This window comes from Oncorhynchus mykiss, chromosome 20 (genome assembly GCF_013265735.2).
Source record: "Oncorhynchus mykiss isolate Arlee chromosome 20, USDA_OmykA_1.1, whole genome shotgun sequence".
NCBI lineage: Eukaryota > Metazoa > Chordata > Actinopteri > Salmoniformes > Salmonidae > Oncorhynchus > Oncorhynchus mykiss.
The window spans coordinates 27,432,950-27,450,981 of record NC_048584.1 but is presented as its reverse complement, the minus strand read 5'-3'; the positions used below and the strand labels follow the sequence as shown (position 1 = coordinate 27,450,981).

Below are 18,032 nucleotides of genomic sequence, written 5' to 3'. Positions count from 1 at the left end.
TATTTGCGCATATTGCAGTTATATTGCACTCTAACTACAGTTATACTGCTGTGTACTGCAGTTATACTGCACTCTGATTGAAATATTTTTTCGTAAGGGCTGAGTTTGAAAATGTATGCAGTCTACTGTAGCGCAATATTGTTAAATAATTCTGAAGGCTAATGCTTCGCTATAGGCAATTACCGCATTCTAACGCCAGTGCCTCGGGGTTGGTTCATGGAGTGACGTCATTTTGCTTGATAAATTGAGAACGCAATAGGGGGAACTGGTAACATGCATTTATGTTTCATCCACGTCCAATAACTCGTGCGTAAGGGTACTTGGTGTGACACAAAAACGCCTTAACTCACACCGTGCAGCCTTGAACGTGAGAGAATCGTTGCGAGATTTCTTGTCCTGAGCGCCTCAGCCGGGACAGCTTCAGCTGACCATGGAAAGCGGTGGCAACACGTCGAACTATCCGTACCATTTCTCGAATATGGCCATGATGAACAATAGTGTTTTTTGTCGGAACTTCAGCGATAACATGAGTTTGGATGCCAAATGTGAGAGAACAGACAATCTGGCCAAAGATTCGACACCAGTGATCATCGCGATTATAATCACGACTCTTTACTCTATTGTGTGTGTGCTTGGTCTGGTGGGAAATGTGCTCGTCATGTATGTCATTATCAGGTAAGATATCAACAACTAATACCAGGTTTTATAGCCTATAAGAAGGGGATACCCTGACACTATTGTTCTGATGCATGGTAAATCAGAGTCTAGGTTATATTAGTAGTATGTGTACATTTCATAGTTTAATTGGAAAATCAACTGACAGTAACCCGCCATAGAAGGGGATACCGTCAGGAACCACATTGTGGTAAATTGAAAGAAACAGGTTGTTGATAGACCAATATGGCACCATGCTCAATAATTGTTCTGAACAGAGCACGTGAAAGAATTCCACCAGGAATTAGGCGCATGTAAATCATGAAATAGACCAGTAAATGGCTACATTATTCCGCCTGTAATTAAAGGGAATTCATTACAACTAGAGTATGTGTCGAAGGCCATCATAAAAAAAATGTATTGCAAACATTTTGTCAATAGACTATCAGAGTATTGCACCATGTGTAATTTTATATAGCATAGTCACAACTGCCTGCTGTTAAAGATAGCATTTTATTGCAACCACAGACATCTGCAGTGGCTCGAACGGTCAGAAATGAACGCGTTTGGATTCGGCTATAACGCAATGGATTTCCAGACCCCAGTGGAGTCACCATAATAATATTAACTGTCAAAGAAACCATTGATGTGGGACCATTGATAGGCGGACATTGGCTACATATGATTTTGACATAATTCGATTATTATTGGTATTTAACTCTCATAAACACTTTACTTTGAAAACATCAGAAAAATATATATTTTGAGAGCGTATCCCCCCCCCCCCCCCCCCCCCCCCCCAAATAAATGCAGGAAAAAAAATAGCAGTTGTAAGAGCAATGTAACAATGTGTACTTACACTGTAATTACACTGAACTTGTCTATATGTCAGTAAATTGGTATTAGGGTCACTTATTGTACGGTGGGACCTCACCGCTTAAGAAGGACTTTTCCCACTAGAAGGACTTGGTGTAGGCAATACCCTGGCCTATACCCTTTCACAGAAGAATAATTCACTAGGGTAATGGCTCATTAGAAGTGTAGAGCATGTGTAGCCCGTGATCTGCCATTGTGAGACTGAGCCTGCATGGAGACATTGAGAGGATGGATTGGCCATGAGACTGCTGATAGCTTTCTGATTTACATAGTAACATGTTACTTTGATATCATCACACCACTTGCCATACAGACATGCCATCATTGTCACAGGTGTGTTGAATGGTGGCAGCTCATGACACATCTGTTAGCACATATTATTAGACAGATATGTGTTTTTAATGAAACAGCTTCACTAACCTTCTTCATATTATTAGATTAGATCAGGTTTTTATTTAGTCACATGCATAGTATCGCAGATGTAGTTGCAGTGTACAGTGAAATACTTAAGCTCTGAGCTCCAACAGTGCAGGTGTGAATGAAACAATAAAATAAATTATAATATATACAGTACCAGTCAAAAGTGTGGACACACCTACTCATTCAAGGGATTTTCTTTATTTTTACAATTTTCTACATTGTAGAATAATAGTGAAGACATCAAAACTATGAAATAGCATATAGTAATAGTAACCAAAAAAGTGGAATTTCTTTCTTAATGCGTTTCTGCCAATCAGTTGTGTTGTGACAAGGTAAGGGAGGTATACAGAAGATAGCCCTATTTGGTAAAAGACCAAGTCCATATTATGGCAAGGACAGCTCAAATAAGCAACGAGAAATGACAGTCCATCATTACTTTAATACATGAAGGTCAGTCAGTGCGGAACATTTCAAGAACTTTTAAAGTTTCTTCAAGTGCAGTCGTAAAAACCATCAACCACTATGATTAAACTGGCTCTCATGATGACCGCCACAGGAATGGAAGACCCAGAGTTATCTCTGCTGCAGAGGATAAGTTCTTTAGAGTTAACAGCCTACGAAATTGCAGCCCAAATAAATACTTCACAGAGTTCAAGTAACAAACACATCTCAACATCAACTGTTCAGAGGAGACTGCGTCAATCAGGCCTACATTGTCGGACACCAATAAGAAGAAGAGACTTGCTTGGGCCAATAAACACTAGCAATGGACATTAGATCGGTGGAAATCTGTCCTTTGGTCTGATGAATCCATATTTGAGATTTTGTCTTCCAACCGCCGTGTCTTTGTGAGATGCAGAGGAGGTGAACGGATGGTCTCTGCATGTGTGGTTCCCACTGGGAAGCATTGAGGAGGAGGTGTGATGGTGTGGGCATGCTTTGCTAGTGACACTGTCAGTAATTTATTTAGAATTCAAGGCACACTTAACCAGCATGGCTACCAAAGCATTCTGCAAGCCATCCCATCTGGTTTGCGCTTAGTGGGACTATAATTTGTTTTCAACAGGACAATGACACAACACACCTCCAGGATGTGTAAGGGCTATTTGACCAAGGAGAGTAATGGAGACCTGCATCAGATGACCTGGCCTCCACAATTACCCAACCTCGAGATGAGTTGGACAGCAGATTGAAGGAAAAGCAGCCAACAAGTGCTCAGCATATGTGGGAACTTATTCAAGACTGTTGGAAAAGCATTCCAGGTGAAGCTGGTTGAGAGAATGCCAAGAGTGAATGGGCAAGACAAAATATTTAAGTTGCTTTGAACGGGGTATGGTAGTAAGTGCCAGGCACATCGGTTTGAGTGTGTCAAGAACTGCAAAGCTGCTTGGTTTTTCACGCTCAACTGTTTCGCGTGTGTATCAAGACTGATCCACCACCCAAAGGACATCCAGCCAAGTGTTGTCTCATCGCTGCAACTCCCATTTAGACTTGGGAGAGACAAAGGTTGAGAGCTGTGCGTCCTCCGAAGCACAACCCAGGCGTGCCGCACTGCTTCTTGACACAATGCCCGCTTAACCCCGGAAGCCAGCCGCACCAATGTGCCAGAGGAAACACTGTACACCTGGCGACTGTGTCAGCGTGCATTGCGCCTGGTCCGCCACAGGAGTCGCTAGAGCGCGATGGGACAAGGACATCCCTGCCGGCCAAACCATCCCCTAACCCAGACGACGCTGGGCCAATTGTGCACCGCCCCATGGGTCTCCCAGTCGCGGCCGGGTGCGACAGAGCCTGGACTTGAACCAGGATCTCTAGTGGCACAGCGGTGCCTTAGACCACTGCGCCACTCGGGAGGCCTACATTTGACATTTTTGACAGTCTTCACGGCGGCCCTGTTGGTGAGTATGGGGGCGTGCTCAGCTGGTTCTTCCTGAAATCAACAATCAGCTCCTTTGTTTTGCTGATGTTGAGGGAGAGGTTGGTTACCTGGCACCAGTGTCTACCTTTTCCCGGTAGGCCGTCTCGTCGTTGTTGGTAATCAGGCCTACTACTGTCGTGACGTCAGCGAACTTGATGATGAAGTTGGAACTGTGTGAGGCCATGTAGTAGTGGGTATACAGGGAGTACAGCAGGGGACTGGGGATGCAGCGTTGTGGGGGCCCCCATGTTGAGGATCAGTATGGAGGAGGTAATGTTGCCTACCTTCACTACCTGGGGGCGGCCCATCAGGAAGTCCAGGACCCAGTTGCATAGGAAGGAGTTCAGTCCCAGGGCTGTGAGTTTTGTGGTGAGCTTAGAGAGCACTATGGTATTGAAGGCAGAGCTGTAGTCGATGACGAACATCCTCACATATGCATCCCTATTGTCCAGGTGGGTGAGAGCAGTGTGCAAGGCAATGGCGATTGCGTCATCCTTGGATCTGTTGGGGCAGTAGGCAAATTGGCGAGGGTCGAGTTTATCAGGGAGGGAGAAGGTGATGTAGTCTTTGACTAGCCTTTCAAAGTACTTCATGATGACGGAAGTGAGTGCTACGGATCGGTAGTCAGTCAGTTCAGTTACTTTCCCTTTCTTGGGCATGGGATGGTAATTGACATCTTGAAGCAGGTGGGGATAACGGCCTGAATTAGAGAGGAATGGAAAATATCAGAAACACAACAAAGCCTTGAATCATTGGAGCATCGCCATTCCCCAGTCACAATCCCAAAAGGTCAAGGTCAACCGTAAATCAACGATGTTACTCAGAAATGTCTTCCTCAGCCAGGGGTGTTTGTAGTAGGATTAGTAGTACATAAGCATTCACCTGCTTCATTTATTCTTTGATGAATAAGAGGATGTGATGACCAACTGATCTCTGCTGATGACATACAGTAGTCTAAGAGTCCTGGGTCGAGTTCAGTCTTATACAGACGTACTACTACCTGAACTTGTTCAATAAGAATACAGATATTCGTTATCCACAGCACAAGTTTCGGTATGGTTTTCCCCCCATATTGCCACTCTTCACTGCTTCACTATGACCCTGAGGCATGTAAGCTACTGTAAGCGCAACCGCGAGAGTCAACTCCCTTGGGGAATTCAGAATCTACTCACAAAGTCCTCCATCTAACCCAATGCACTGGTGTAGCCAATGATGTATATTAACCCTGGATTACTTTCAAGCCACCGGTCGGCCATATTGGCCCTTACCAGTAGAAGCAGTCCTCCATAGGAATGAATGGAATTTTACAGTATTTCAATTAAATGTTTGAATTACATGTATTTAAGTATTGTTTTGTTGTAGTGGGGACAGTAACGTTAGTAATCTCTCAAAATTATACATTTGTAAAAATATATTTAGGCTTTTTTTATTTTTATGTTTAGCTCACATACGATAATTTAAAAGTTTGCATTAAGGTGACAATAAATGCATTTCTATAGCTTCCAAAATATTTTTTACAATGGTGGCGGAGTGCCAAGATTGAGACACGGTGTCTCAGCTTCATGGCAAAATGTGTAGAATAGCAGGAAATTAGCTCAGGTATTCTTGAAAGTCGGGACAATCCTTTGTCTGGCATTGAAACCTTATTTTTACAGTTGACATTTTTTATTTTGTTGCATTATTTGAGTTAAGCGTTTACATTTAGGGGCATTTTATAAAATAAAATATTTGTTTGGGGAATTCTCTAAATACTTTCACATACAAAATATTATTAATTTCCATTTCATTCCTAAAAGTTGTGTTCAGAGATTTGATTTACTCTGTCAGATTGGTCTAAAATCCTAAATGAATCAGGAATGAGCAGGGTCAGCTATACCATAAGGACCCCTTATTCATGTCCTCAATACATGTAGTGCGACAGGACCACTCTTAGTCTGTAAAGTTTTCTACATTTGACAAACAATATTGGAATCACCATGGTCACAACCATAAACTGTCATTCCATCTGCCAGATATATTGAAATAGAATATACATTTTGGTAAAAATGTGTTACATTTAATTAGGTTTTAGATTTATTAAGCAAAAAATGAGAAGATGAAGAAGAAAAGGCCATTTTTGTCAACCCTGTAAAACATCAACTCCGTCAGATTTTTGGTTATGTTTTCATTTGGGGATTATTTTCAAAATAGTAATTTTCCATATTTTACAAATGTTTGTATTGAACTTTTAGAGGCAAAAATATGTCTGTTTTGAGTATATGTTGTCAATTCCATCACTGTCTGCAATATATGCTTAAACAATGGTAGTATTTCCTGTGCTAAACCCAAGGGATCATGTTTGCTGTATAAATGTTTTATGTTCTAAATGTAGAAAATGATGGCACAAATGCTAATGAAATTAGCCCTGGAGGATTTAATAGTGCAATAAAACAAAAATAAGTTTGCACATTTGTATTTGTATGAAATATCTAATGTTAGAATTAAACAATCAATGCCTTTAAACATTTGTTGGACAATAATTGAACAAATGAAATGCCGTTTAATGTGTCTGACGGAGTTGACATAAATCCACTTAGTTGCAATTTATATATTTTTTTAGTTTTTACTTTACATGGTGTGATAGCAGATACCTTGCTCTGACATTGCGTGGAGACTTGCGAAATTGCACTAAGCCACTGCTCCAATGAGCAGGTGTTGAACTGATATTCATTATGATAAAAAAAACATTTTTAAAGACAAGTAGCTTTGCTCATATCTCGTGCAAATCTTGCATTGACATCAATGCATGATTTACGCAAAATCAGGCTAATCATTCCCATCTCAAAACTGGAAGTGCAGATCAACCCAAACTATCTTAAATGAATATACCTTTTTAACCTTTCTTGGTCTTTGCTGAGCACCTACATGGTGGATAACGTTCATGCCATTAGCAACGACACCGATCAGACAAGTTCCACCAGATCAGTGCTTACATCCAGGAACTCTCACAAGCACAAACAAATGACAAGTTGTGTCACCCACAGAATGATATCTGCACGCTCATGTGATAAATCAATTCTAGAACTGCAGGAAACCGCAGGGAAAATAGTAGAGTGCTGTTTGTTGTCATGGAGACACCGATGCGTTCTCTCCGACCATCCCTTCCCCGAGTCAGCCTACCTGCAAGAGCAGAGCGTGTTTCCTATCTTACAGTACAATAAATCATCACGTGTGATCCATTGCCGTAATTGTTGTTAACACTTAAGTTTTTGGGTCACAAACAATGCATTCAAGATGGACCTGTACCCTTCATGGCCATATGTTTGTTCATTGATTAACAAAAAGGTGGCCTATTGTCAGGCTAGTACTTGTGTTTTTATCATAATTTTGTACAATGTGCAAACCTCTGCGAGATAGGGAAATTGATTCAGGGTACAATTTCCCTCCATGCACAAACAAAATGATATTGATTAATGAAGATTTATCATTTCATTTGTCCTCTTATCACAGCTGCCTAATACAGCAGGTCCAATTCATGTATTACATAAAGGAGGGTTCTGAGCTAAGGGATACAGAATAAATAAAAACATTAGGTTTCTTTTTCTCTAAGTGTTCCCTGATCGATTACTCAACATCATTCAACAACACTTTAGTAATAAAATCTCTCCTTGTTTCATGATGTTAGTAGGTTTCATAAGTCACTTCAAAGATTACTCGCCATGTGCTGGAGGTCCTGTGGGGATAACTACGGGTTTAGAAACATGTTTGGATAGGTTCAACACAGTACTCTAAGCCAAACAGAATCATTTCAATGGGCAGAAAATACAGGTTAATACTACACTCCTAGAAAAAAGGTGCTATCTAGAACCAACAAGGGTTCTTCGGCTGTCCCTATAGGAGAACCCATTAAAGAACCCTGTTTGGTTCCAGGGAGAAGCCGTTTGGTTCCAGGTAAAACCCTTTTGAGTTCCATGTAGAACCTTTTCCACAGAGGGTTCTACATGGAACCAAAACTGTTCTCCAATGGGGACAGCCAAAGAATCCTTTTGGAATGCTTTTTTCTAAGAGTTTAGTTGTTCCATCCTCTCAAACTCCAGGAAATAACATGCACAGAATTGATGTCCATTGTAACTCAGCCTCCTATGGATCCCCAACAAGCAGTTTATGTCACACTGTGTTACGCTCAATATGTTGGCTCTCCTTATGATTAACTCCTGAGATCTATTTATAGGATGTAGCATGCTGTGTGATTCCTTACACATTTGGTTTCCTGGGCACTGCCCTTATTCTCATACTCAATGACTTTCCATCTTTATTAAGGGAGATTAATAATATTGGTCTTGAACAGTGCTTCACTTGATCTGAAATAGGTTCCAGTACTCATTTTGGGTGCCAGTACCATTTGTATTTAGGTGCATAATCCTTTTGTCTCATAATCCTTTTGAGATAATATTCTAGAAGCGGAACAGGAGCTCAAGCAGTAGACAATTTGAGGTGTCAGTACTCAGCTCCGGTGAGCTCCTGCCCAAGTCAAGCACTGGTCTTGAAAGGTCATCAGTGGTGAACAATTATAGGTCCACCATTTCCTCCCTCCCATAGGAATGTCTTTCTTCAAGGTAAGATGAGGACAAGAATAGGCCTGTTCCTGAACAGTAAACATTTATTCACAGTATGATTGATAGTAGCTTTGTCAATGAATGCATTACTCATGTAGATATTGTTTTGGCCTCCACTCATTATATACTCTTGTCTTTGTTTTATCTGCCACTCAAATGATTATAATTCAGTGTAGGAGATGGAGCAAAACATGTCACACTACAGAAAGAAAATAGTTTATAATCAGACTCATTACTGCTTTCTTTGGCTCCTATATTAACAGTGGCTTTTGTGATGTTTTTTGACAGAACGAACATGTCTTTGACTGTTTGACATTTCCAACTGAATAACGTATTCCTTTTGACAAAGATTTTCTGTTTTAAAATGCTGGATACCACAGGGTTAAATTCTCGGGCCGACTCTTTTCTCTGTATATATCATTTATGTTGCTCTTGCTGCGGGTGATTCCCTGATCCACCTCTACGCAGACAACACCATTCTGTATACTTCTGGCCCTTCCTTGGACACTGTGCTAACTAACCTCCAAACGAGCTTCAATGCCATACAACACTCCTTCCGTGGCCTCCAACTGCTCTTAAACGCTAGTAAAACCAAATGCATGCATTTCAACCGTTCGCTGCCCGCACCCACCCGCCCGAGTAGCATCACCACCCTGGACGGTTCCGAACTAGAATATGTGGACAACTATAAATACCTAGGTGTCTGGCTAGACTGTAAACTATCCTTCCAGACTCATATTAAACATCTCCAATCCAAAATCTAATCTAGAATCGGCTTTCTATTTCGCAACAAAGCCTCCTTCACTCACGCCACCAAACTTACCCTAGTAAAACTGACTATCCTACCGATCCTCGACTTCGACGATGTCATCTACAAAATAGCTTCCAACACTCTACTCAGCAAACTGGATGTAGTCTGTCACAGTGCCATCCGTTTTGTTACCAAATCACCTTACACCACCCACCACTGCGACAACACCCACCCGTAGCACACGTTCCAGCAGGTATATCTCACTGATCATCCCCAAAGCCAACACCTCATTTGGCCACCTTTCCTTCCAGTTCTCTGCTGCCAGTGACTGGAACGAATTGCAAAAATCGCTGAAGTTGGAGACTTTTATTTCCCTCACCAACTTTAAACATCAACTATCTGAGCAGCTAACCGATCACTGCAGCTGTACATAGTCCATCTGTAAATAGCCCACCCAATCTACCTACCTCATCCCCATACTGTTTTTATTTTATTTACTTTTCTGCTCTTTTGCACACCAGTATCTCTACTTGCACATGATCATCTGCTCATTTATCACTCCAGTGTTAATCTGCTAAATTGTAATTATTCGCTCCTATGGCCTATTTATTGCCTACCTCCTCATGCCTTTTGCACACACTGTATATATAGTTTTTTTGTCTACTGTGTCATTGACTTGTTTATTGTGTTATTGGCTTGTTTATTGTTTACTCCATGTGTAACTCTGTGTTGTTGTCTGTGTCACACTGCTTTGCTTTATCTTGGCCAGGTCACAGTTGCAAATGAGAACTTGTTCTCAACTAGCCTACCTGGTTAAATAAAGGTGAAATAAAACAATAAATTAAAAATAAAGGAAAGACGTCAGAGTATACATTGCCCACTTTACATTTTAATATTCATTAGAAGTTTAACTTGTTTGTACCAAAGGAATTCAACTCAAGTGTTTCCCCTACAATTGATTTCAATTGAAATGATTAAAGAAGCCCATGTTGAAAAACAATCTTGGAGAAACACTGTCTTGGCCTGAATGTAATGGAATGCTGTATCAGGAGAAGATAATCACAGTCAGAGGACATGTTCCGGTTGTTCCTTAGCAACAAGCCTTCATTGCTATAGGCTACTCTGCTGCTCTGTTTCTGCGGTTATACTCGGGTTACCATTCATGTCATTCATTTCCTAAAATCCTAAAATGTTTTATATATAGGCATACGATGCCATAGTGAGTTGCTGTGTATATTTATTGCCTATAAACACATTCTAGATGTTTTCACAGTGACGACATAAATTGTAATGGCACTGATGAGGATGGAGCTGTCCGTGAAAAGGCATGTTTACGCCTACTCTATGTCAGCTGTCACTATGCATGTGCATTAGGCCTTACAACACGCCATGCACAAAAGCCACGTGTCAGCGGTGAACATCCCAAAGTATTTGCGAATTTGTTCCACTAGACATCATCTGCTGGCACTGAGGAATCAGAAAAGACAGCTGGCTGCGCAGGGATATCTGCTCTATTTGAATCGAGGTAACTGCCACCGTTGTGATCATGTCTGCCAGCCAAGCGGACCATCACACTCAGTAATTCCAGAGGCAGCTACCATGAGGCAGCTGAAGTGTTTTAGTGTTAAGCTGCTGTCTGTCTTTATCAGATGCTTTGATGACTGTGCTCCCTCTTTCATAGTGAACTAGTCTCCGCTAACTATAGACAGCGCTGATGGAGGAGGCCTCCTTCCCTTTACTCCCTCCTACACACTCCCTTGCTGGACGGCAGGTAGCCTATCGGTTAATAATGTTGGGCCAGTAACTGAAAGGTTGCTGGTTTGAATCCCTGAGCCAACTAGGTTAAACTATTGTTGTGCCTTTGTCCAAGGCACTTAACCCGAATTGGTCCTTTAAGTTGCCAGTAGTGGTGCGTGGGTAAAATCACTGGGGAAGAAAAGCTGAAAAAAAGCCATATTACAACCTATGTGTTGTGATAATAACCTGTCAGTGTCATGTACTGTCATGTTGTGTCTTGTCTCTGTCCTTTCCCTTCACCCTGTCTCCCTCTGCTGGTCGTTGTTAGGTTACCTTTTCTCCCCCGCTTTCCCCCAGCTGTTCCTTGTCTCCTCTAACTACCCATTCACCCCGTTTCCCACCTGTTCCCTTTTTCCCTCTGATTAGGTCCCTATATCTCTCTCTGTTTCTGTTCCTGTCCTTGTCGGATTCTTGTTTGTTGTGTTTCATGCCTGAGCCAGACTATCGTCATGTTTGCTGTAACCTTGTCCTGTCCTGTCGGAATCTGCCGGTCTATCTGAGCCTACCTATGTTTGGTTATTAAAGAAGCTCTGTTTAAGTTAGTTCGCCTTTGGGTCCTCATTCACTCACCATAACAGAAGAATCCGACCAAGAATGGACCCAGCGACTTCGGATCCTCTCCACTCAGCCGTCGGGATCCAGGGAGCGATGCTAGGCAGACACGAGCAGGAAGTGTCTGCTGCTCGACATGCCGTTGAGACCCTGGCCACCCAAGTCTCCAACCTCACAGAACAGGTTCACCATCTCCGCCTCGATCCACCGGCCACTTCCAGGGCTTTCGAATCTCCGGAGCCCAGAATCAATAACCCGCCGTGTTACTCTGGGGAGCCCACTGAATGCCGCTCGTTCCTCACCCAGTGTGATATTGTGTTTTCTCTCCAGCCCAACACTTACTCCAGGAGCACTGCTCGTGTCGCCTACGTCATATCTCTCCTTATTGGACGGGCTCGTGAGTGGGGCACGGCAATCTGGGAGGCAAGGGCTGAGTGTACTAACCAGTATCAAGACTTTAAGGAGGAGATGATACGGGTTTTTGATCGATCTGTTTTTGGGGAGGAGGCTTCCAGGGCCCTGTCTTCCCTATGTCAAGGCAATCGATCCATAACAGACTACTCTATTGAGTTTCGCACTCTTGCTGTCTCCAGTGGCTGGAACGAGCCGGCCTTGCTCGCTCGTCTTCTGGAGGGTTTCCGCGCAGAGGTAAAGGATGAGATTCTCTCCCGGGAGGTTCCTTCCAGCGTGGATTCCTTGATTGAACTCGCTATTCGCATTGAGCGACGGGTTGATCTTCGTCACCGAGCTCGTGGAAAGGAGCTCGCGCTCTCCGTCGCCTCCCTCTCCGCATCACTACCATCTTCCTCTGCCGGCTCGGGTGCTGAGCCCATGCAGCTGGGAGGTATCCGCATCTCGACTAAGGAGAGGGAACGGAGAATCACCAACCGCCTCTGTCTCTATTGCGGTTCCGCTGGTCATTTTGTCACTTCATGTCCAGTAAAAGGCCAGAGCTCGTCAGTAAGCGGAGGGCTACTGGTGAGCGCTACTACTCCTGTCTCTCCTTCAAGATCCTGCACTACCTTGTCGGTCCATCTACGCTGGACCGGTTCGTCAGCTTCCTGCAGTGCCTTAATAGACTCTGGGGCGGAGGGCTGTTTTATGGACGAGACCTGGGCTCGGGAACATGACATTCCTCTCAGACAGTTAAAGGAGCCCACGGCCTTGTTCGCCCTGGATGGTAGTCCTCTCCCCAGGATTCAGCGTGAGACGCTACCTTTAACCCTCACTGTTTCTGGTAATCATAGTGAAACCATTTCTTTTTTAATTTTTCGTTCATCTTTTACACCTGTTGTTTTGGGCCATCCCTGGCTAGTTTGTCATAATCCTTCCATTAATTGGTCTAGTAATTCTATCCTCTCCTGGAACGTCTCTTGTCATGTGAAATGTTTAATGTCTGCTATCCCTCCTGTTTCCTCTGTCTCTTCTTCACAGGAGGAGCCTGGTGATTTGACAGGGGTGCCGGAGGAATATCACGATCTGCGCACGGTGTTCAGTCGGTCCAGGGCCACCTCTCTTCCTCCACACCGGTCGTATGATTGTAGTATTGATCTCCTTCCGGGAACCACCCCCCCCCGGGGTAGACTATACTCTCTGTCGGCTCCCGAACGTAAGGCTCTCGAAGATTATTTGTCTGTAGCTCTTGACGCCGGTACCATAGTCCCCTCCTCCTCTCCCGCCGGAGCGGGGGTTTTTTTTGTCAAGAAGAAGGACGGGTCTCTGCGCCCCTGCATAGATTATCGAGGGCTGAATGACATAACAGTGAAGAATCGTTATCCGCTTCCTCTTATGTCTTCAGCCTTCGAGATCCTGCAGGGAGCCAGGTTTTTCACTAAGTTGGACCTTCGTAACGCTTACCATCTCGTGCGCATCAGGGAGGGGGACGAGTGGAAGACGGCGTTTAACACTCCGTTAGGGCACTTTGAATACCGGGTTCTTCCTTTCGGCCTCGCTAACGCTCCAGCTGTCTTTCAGGCATTAGTCAATGATGTCCTGAGAGACATGCTGAACATCTTTGTTTTCGTTTACCTTGACGATATCCTGATTTTTTTCACCGTCACTCCAGATTCATGTTCAGCACGTTCGACGTGTCCTCCAGCGCCTTTTAGAGAATTGTCTTTTTGTGAAGGCTGAGAAGTGCACTTTTCATGCCTCCTCCGTCACATTTCTCGGTTCTGTTATTTCCGCTGAAGGCATTAAGATGGATCCCGCTAAGGTCCAAGCTGTCATTGATTGGCCCGTCCCTAAGTCACGCGTCGAGCTGCAGCGCTTTCTCGGCTTCGCGAACTTCTATCGTCGTTTCATCCGTAATTTCGGTCAGGTGGCAGCTCCTCTCACAGCCCTTACTTCTGTCAAGACGTGCTTTAAGTGGTCCGTTTCCGCCCAGGGAGCTTTTGATCTCCTCAAGAATCGTTTTACATCCGCTCCTATCCTTGTTACACCTGACGTCTCTAGACAGTTCGTTGTCGAGGTTGACGCGTCAGAGGTGGGCGTGGGAGCCATCCTTTCTCAGCGCTCCCTCTCTGACGACAAGGTCCACCCATGCGCGTATTTTTCTCATCGCCTGTCGCCGTCGGAACGTAACTATGATGTGGGTAACCGCGAACTGCTCGCCATCCGGTTAGCCCTAGGCGAATGGCGACAGTGATTGGAGGGGGCGACCGTTCCTTTTGTCGTTTGGACTGACCATAGGAACCTTGAGTACATCCGTTCTGCCAAACGACTTAATGCGCGTCAGGCGCGTTGGGCGCTGTTTTTCGCTCGTTTCGAGTTCGTGATTTCTTATCGTCCGGGCTCTAAGAACACCAAGCCTGATGCTTTGTCTCGTCTCTTCAGTTCTTCAGTAGCCTCCACTGACCCCGAGGGGATTCTCCCTGAGGGGCGTGTTGTCGGGTTGACTGTCTGGGGAATTGAGAGGCAGGTAAAACAAGCGCTCACTCACACTCCGTCGCCGCGCGCTTGTCCTAGGAACCTTCTTTTCGTTCCCGTTCCTACTCGTCTGGCCGTTCTTCAGTGGGCTCACTCTGCCAAGTTAGCCGGCCACCCTGGCGTTCAGGGTACGCTTGCTTCCATTCGCCAGCGTTTTTGGTGGCCCACCCGGGAGCATGACACGCGTCGTTTCGTGGCTGCTTGTTCGGTCTGCGCGCAGACTAAGTCCGGTAACTCTCCTCCTGCCGGCCGTCTCAGGCCGCTTCCTATTCCCTCTCGACCGTGGTCTCACATTGCCTTAGATTTTGTCACCGGACTGCCTTCGTCAGCGGGGAAGACTGTTATTCTTACGGTTGTCGATAGGTTCTCTAAGGCGGCTCATTTCATTCCCCTTGCTAAGCTTCCTTCTGCTAAAGAGACAGCACAAATCATCATCGAGAATGTTTTCAGAATTCATGGCCTTCCGTCAGACGTCGTTTCGGACAGAGGTCCGCAATTCACGTCTCAATTTTGGAGGGAGTTTTGCCGTTTGATTGGGGCTTCCGTCAGTCTCTCTTCCGGCTTTCACCCCCAGTCTAACGGTCAAGCAGAACGGGCCAATCAGACTATTGGTCGCATCTTACGCAGTCTTTCTTTTCGTAACCCTGCGTCTTGGTCAGAACAGCTCCCCTGGGCAGAATACGCCCACAACTCGCTTCCTTCGTCTGCGACCGGGCTATCTCCTTTTCAGAGTAGCCTCGGGTACCAGCCTCCGCTGTTCTCATCTCAGTTCGCCGAGTCCAGCGTCCCCTCCGCTCAGGCTTTTGTCCAACGTTGCGAGCGCACCTGGAAGAGGGTCAGGTCTGCACTTTGCCGTTATAGGACGCAGACTGTGAGGGCTGCTAATAAGCGTAGAACTAAGAGTCCTAGATATTGTCGCGGTCAGAGAGTTTGGCTCTCCACTCAGAACCTTCCCCTTAAGACGGCTTCTCGCAAGTTGACCCCGCGGTTCATTGGTCCGTTCCGTATTTCTCGGGTCATTAATCCTGTCGCAGTTCGACTTCTTCTTCCGCGATACCTTCGTCGCGTCCACCCGGTCTTCCATGTCTCCTGCATCAAGCCCGTCCTTCGCGCCCCCGCTCGTCTTCCCCCCCCCCCCCCCCCCATCCTTGTCGAGGGCGCACCCATCTACAGGGTCCGTAGAATTTTGGACATGCGTCCTCGGGGCCGTGGTCACCAGTACCTCGTAGATTGGGAGGGGTACGGTCCTGAGGAGAGGAGTTGGGTTCCCTCTCGGGACGTGCTGGACCGTGCGCTGATCGAGGATTTCCTCCGTTGCCGCCAGGTTTCCTCCTCGAGTGCGCCAGGAGGCGCTCGGTGAGTGGGGGGGTACTGTCATGTACTGTCATGTTGTGTCTTGTCTCTGTCCTTTCCCTTCACCCTGTCTCCCTCTGCTGGTCGTTGTTAGGTTACCTTTTCTCCCCCGCTTTCCCCCAGCTGTTCCTTGTCTCCTCTAACTACCCATTCACCCCGTTTCCCACCTGTTCCCTTTTTCCCTCTGATTAGGTCCCTATATCTCTCTCTGTTTCTGTTCCTGTCCTTGTCGGATTCTTGTTTGTTGTGTTTCATGCCTGAGCCAGACTATCGTCATGTTTGCTGTAACCTTGTCCTGTCCTGTCGGAATCTGCCGGTCTATCTGAGCCTACCTATGTTTGGTTATTAAAGAAGCTCTGTTTAAGTTAGTTCGCCTTTGGGTCCTCATTCACTCACCATAACAGTCAGTTAATTTGTGACCATGATAGCTAGGCCTAAGGCAGAGACAATAAGAAGACACAGTGGCAGAATAAATACCTGAGAGCTACGTCTGTCTGGTAGAGTCCACAAAGTTTATTGCATGTTACAAACACTTACATGACCTACCACATGGTCAAGCAAGTTAATGTTTCGGACATTTTGGGGCGACTAAACAACTATTGATTTAGAACCACAGAGTTACCGCAAGTCACAAAGAAAACAGGAGCTGCCTCCACTATTGCAGCACCATTTCAACTTCAACATTTCAACATCATCAAATCACCTATACTTAGTATTTTACAGTGACAACTAAAAGATACCAAAAACAATGTAGTCCAATCAACGTAAGCTAAATATGATGTGGCTGTCCATGGTTTTGATTTCTCTCGCTCTCTCTCTGTATGTGTGTGTGTGCGCAAGTAGAAAAAACATGTTGACTCACCCTACTTGTAGAGAAACGCCAATGCCATCCTCCTCTCTTTCCTGTCGATGTAATGGTCTATGACTTTGTCATACAGTACACACTTGTATTTTTTATTGTCTTAGGCTACCTGGCTAAAGTGCTTGCTCGCTAGCCTAACTTCCTTTTTATGGGCAACGTTAGCTAGTTAACATTAGCCTTCTACATCTAGATAGATAATGAACTTCCATCCTCTCAGGCCGTGGGCACAATGTATTAATTTATGGTTGGATCAGAATCGCTGTTATAATTTTTGGCCAGTACAGAGAATTAAGTAAAACCAGTCCAAATCCATATATCCATCCATGGCTAATTTAGGAAAGGGCCAATTTTATCTAGCTAGCTAGCCAGTGGACAACACAACGAGATGCAACAATTCAAGTTGTTTCTGTCAATGACGTATTGCTCTCGATGTGATGTGATGTGATTGGAGAGAAGCAAAATCCAAACTAGCCTCCCTTGACACTTTTTTGGGGGGGGATGCGCCAGGATCATTCACAGTTGAGCTCACTCAATTTAGCTTAACGCTGATTTGATATTTTTTTTATCAAGGGAGGATAATTGGATAAGTGTGTTGACTGAAATGTAAATGTGACTAGTTTCAGGAAAATAGCCGTATGTCACACGTCACTACTTCACAGTAGCGCTATTTGAGCGTAAACTTTTTTTTAAAATCAGAACCGTTTTTTGGGGGCAGAAATTCCTTCTGGAACATGTGAACTTTCATGGGCCTTAATAACAAACTTGTATGCCATCTGTAAATACGAATACAATTGTTAAATTACAAGCCTAGTTGGTTTAGCCATGGAGAAAAGTTAGGCAATCTTCCCGCTAGCTGAGATAATGGTTGAGATAATGAGTGGGCTGGGCATGCCGAGAGATGAGTTTGGATTGGTCCGCCATGTAGCATGCTTCTGTCAATAATATGAGGTGGTCAGTTTGTGTTGGTAATCCTTTCTAACGCAGGTTTTTCGAAATATATCACATAGTAGATCTGCATAAGTGTTGCTCTCCACTTTCTGGAGGACCGAGTTTTGAAATCAGTTGAATGAATTAGAGTATGATAGCTAAGGAGATGGAGAATATTCTGGCATTTGATTGCAAATATGTAGACGGAGCCAGAGTGTCCAATGCGGAAGACACATTTCAGTTGAATACATTCAGTTGGACTAACTAGGTATCGCCCTTTCCCTTTCCCAGTTTGCGCTCCGAGAGCGAAACTCTCTGATTTTAGGAACGGCTAATCTGACAACGCTTGAGTCTATGAACGCCCAGAGCACACTCTGGCACTCCAGATTAAATTTCAAA

At 44.7% G+C, this 18,032-nt stretch overlaps 1 protein-coding gene across 1 annotated transcript in view; it reads left to right on the top strand.

Annotated features, from left to right (window-relative positions):
* The first annotated feature begins 251 nt into the window (after positions 1 to 251).
* Positions 252 to 18,032, top strand: part of oprm1 (opioid receptor, mu 1) — a 32,279-nt gene continuing 14,498 nt past the window's right edge. Inside the window, exon 1 of the mRNA XM_021576318.2 lies at positions 252 to 675. Coding sequence (XP_021431993.2) covers positions 431 to 675 — 245 coding nt within the window. The 5' untranslated portion in view covers positions 252 to 430. The remainder of the gene's footprint in view (positions 676 to 18,032) is intronic.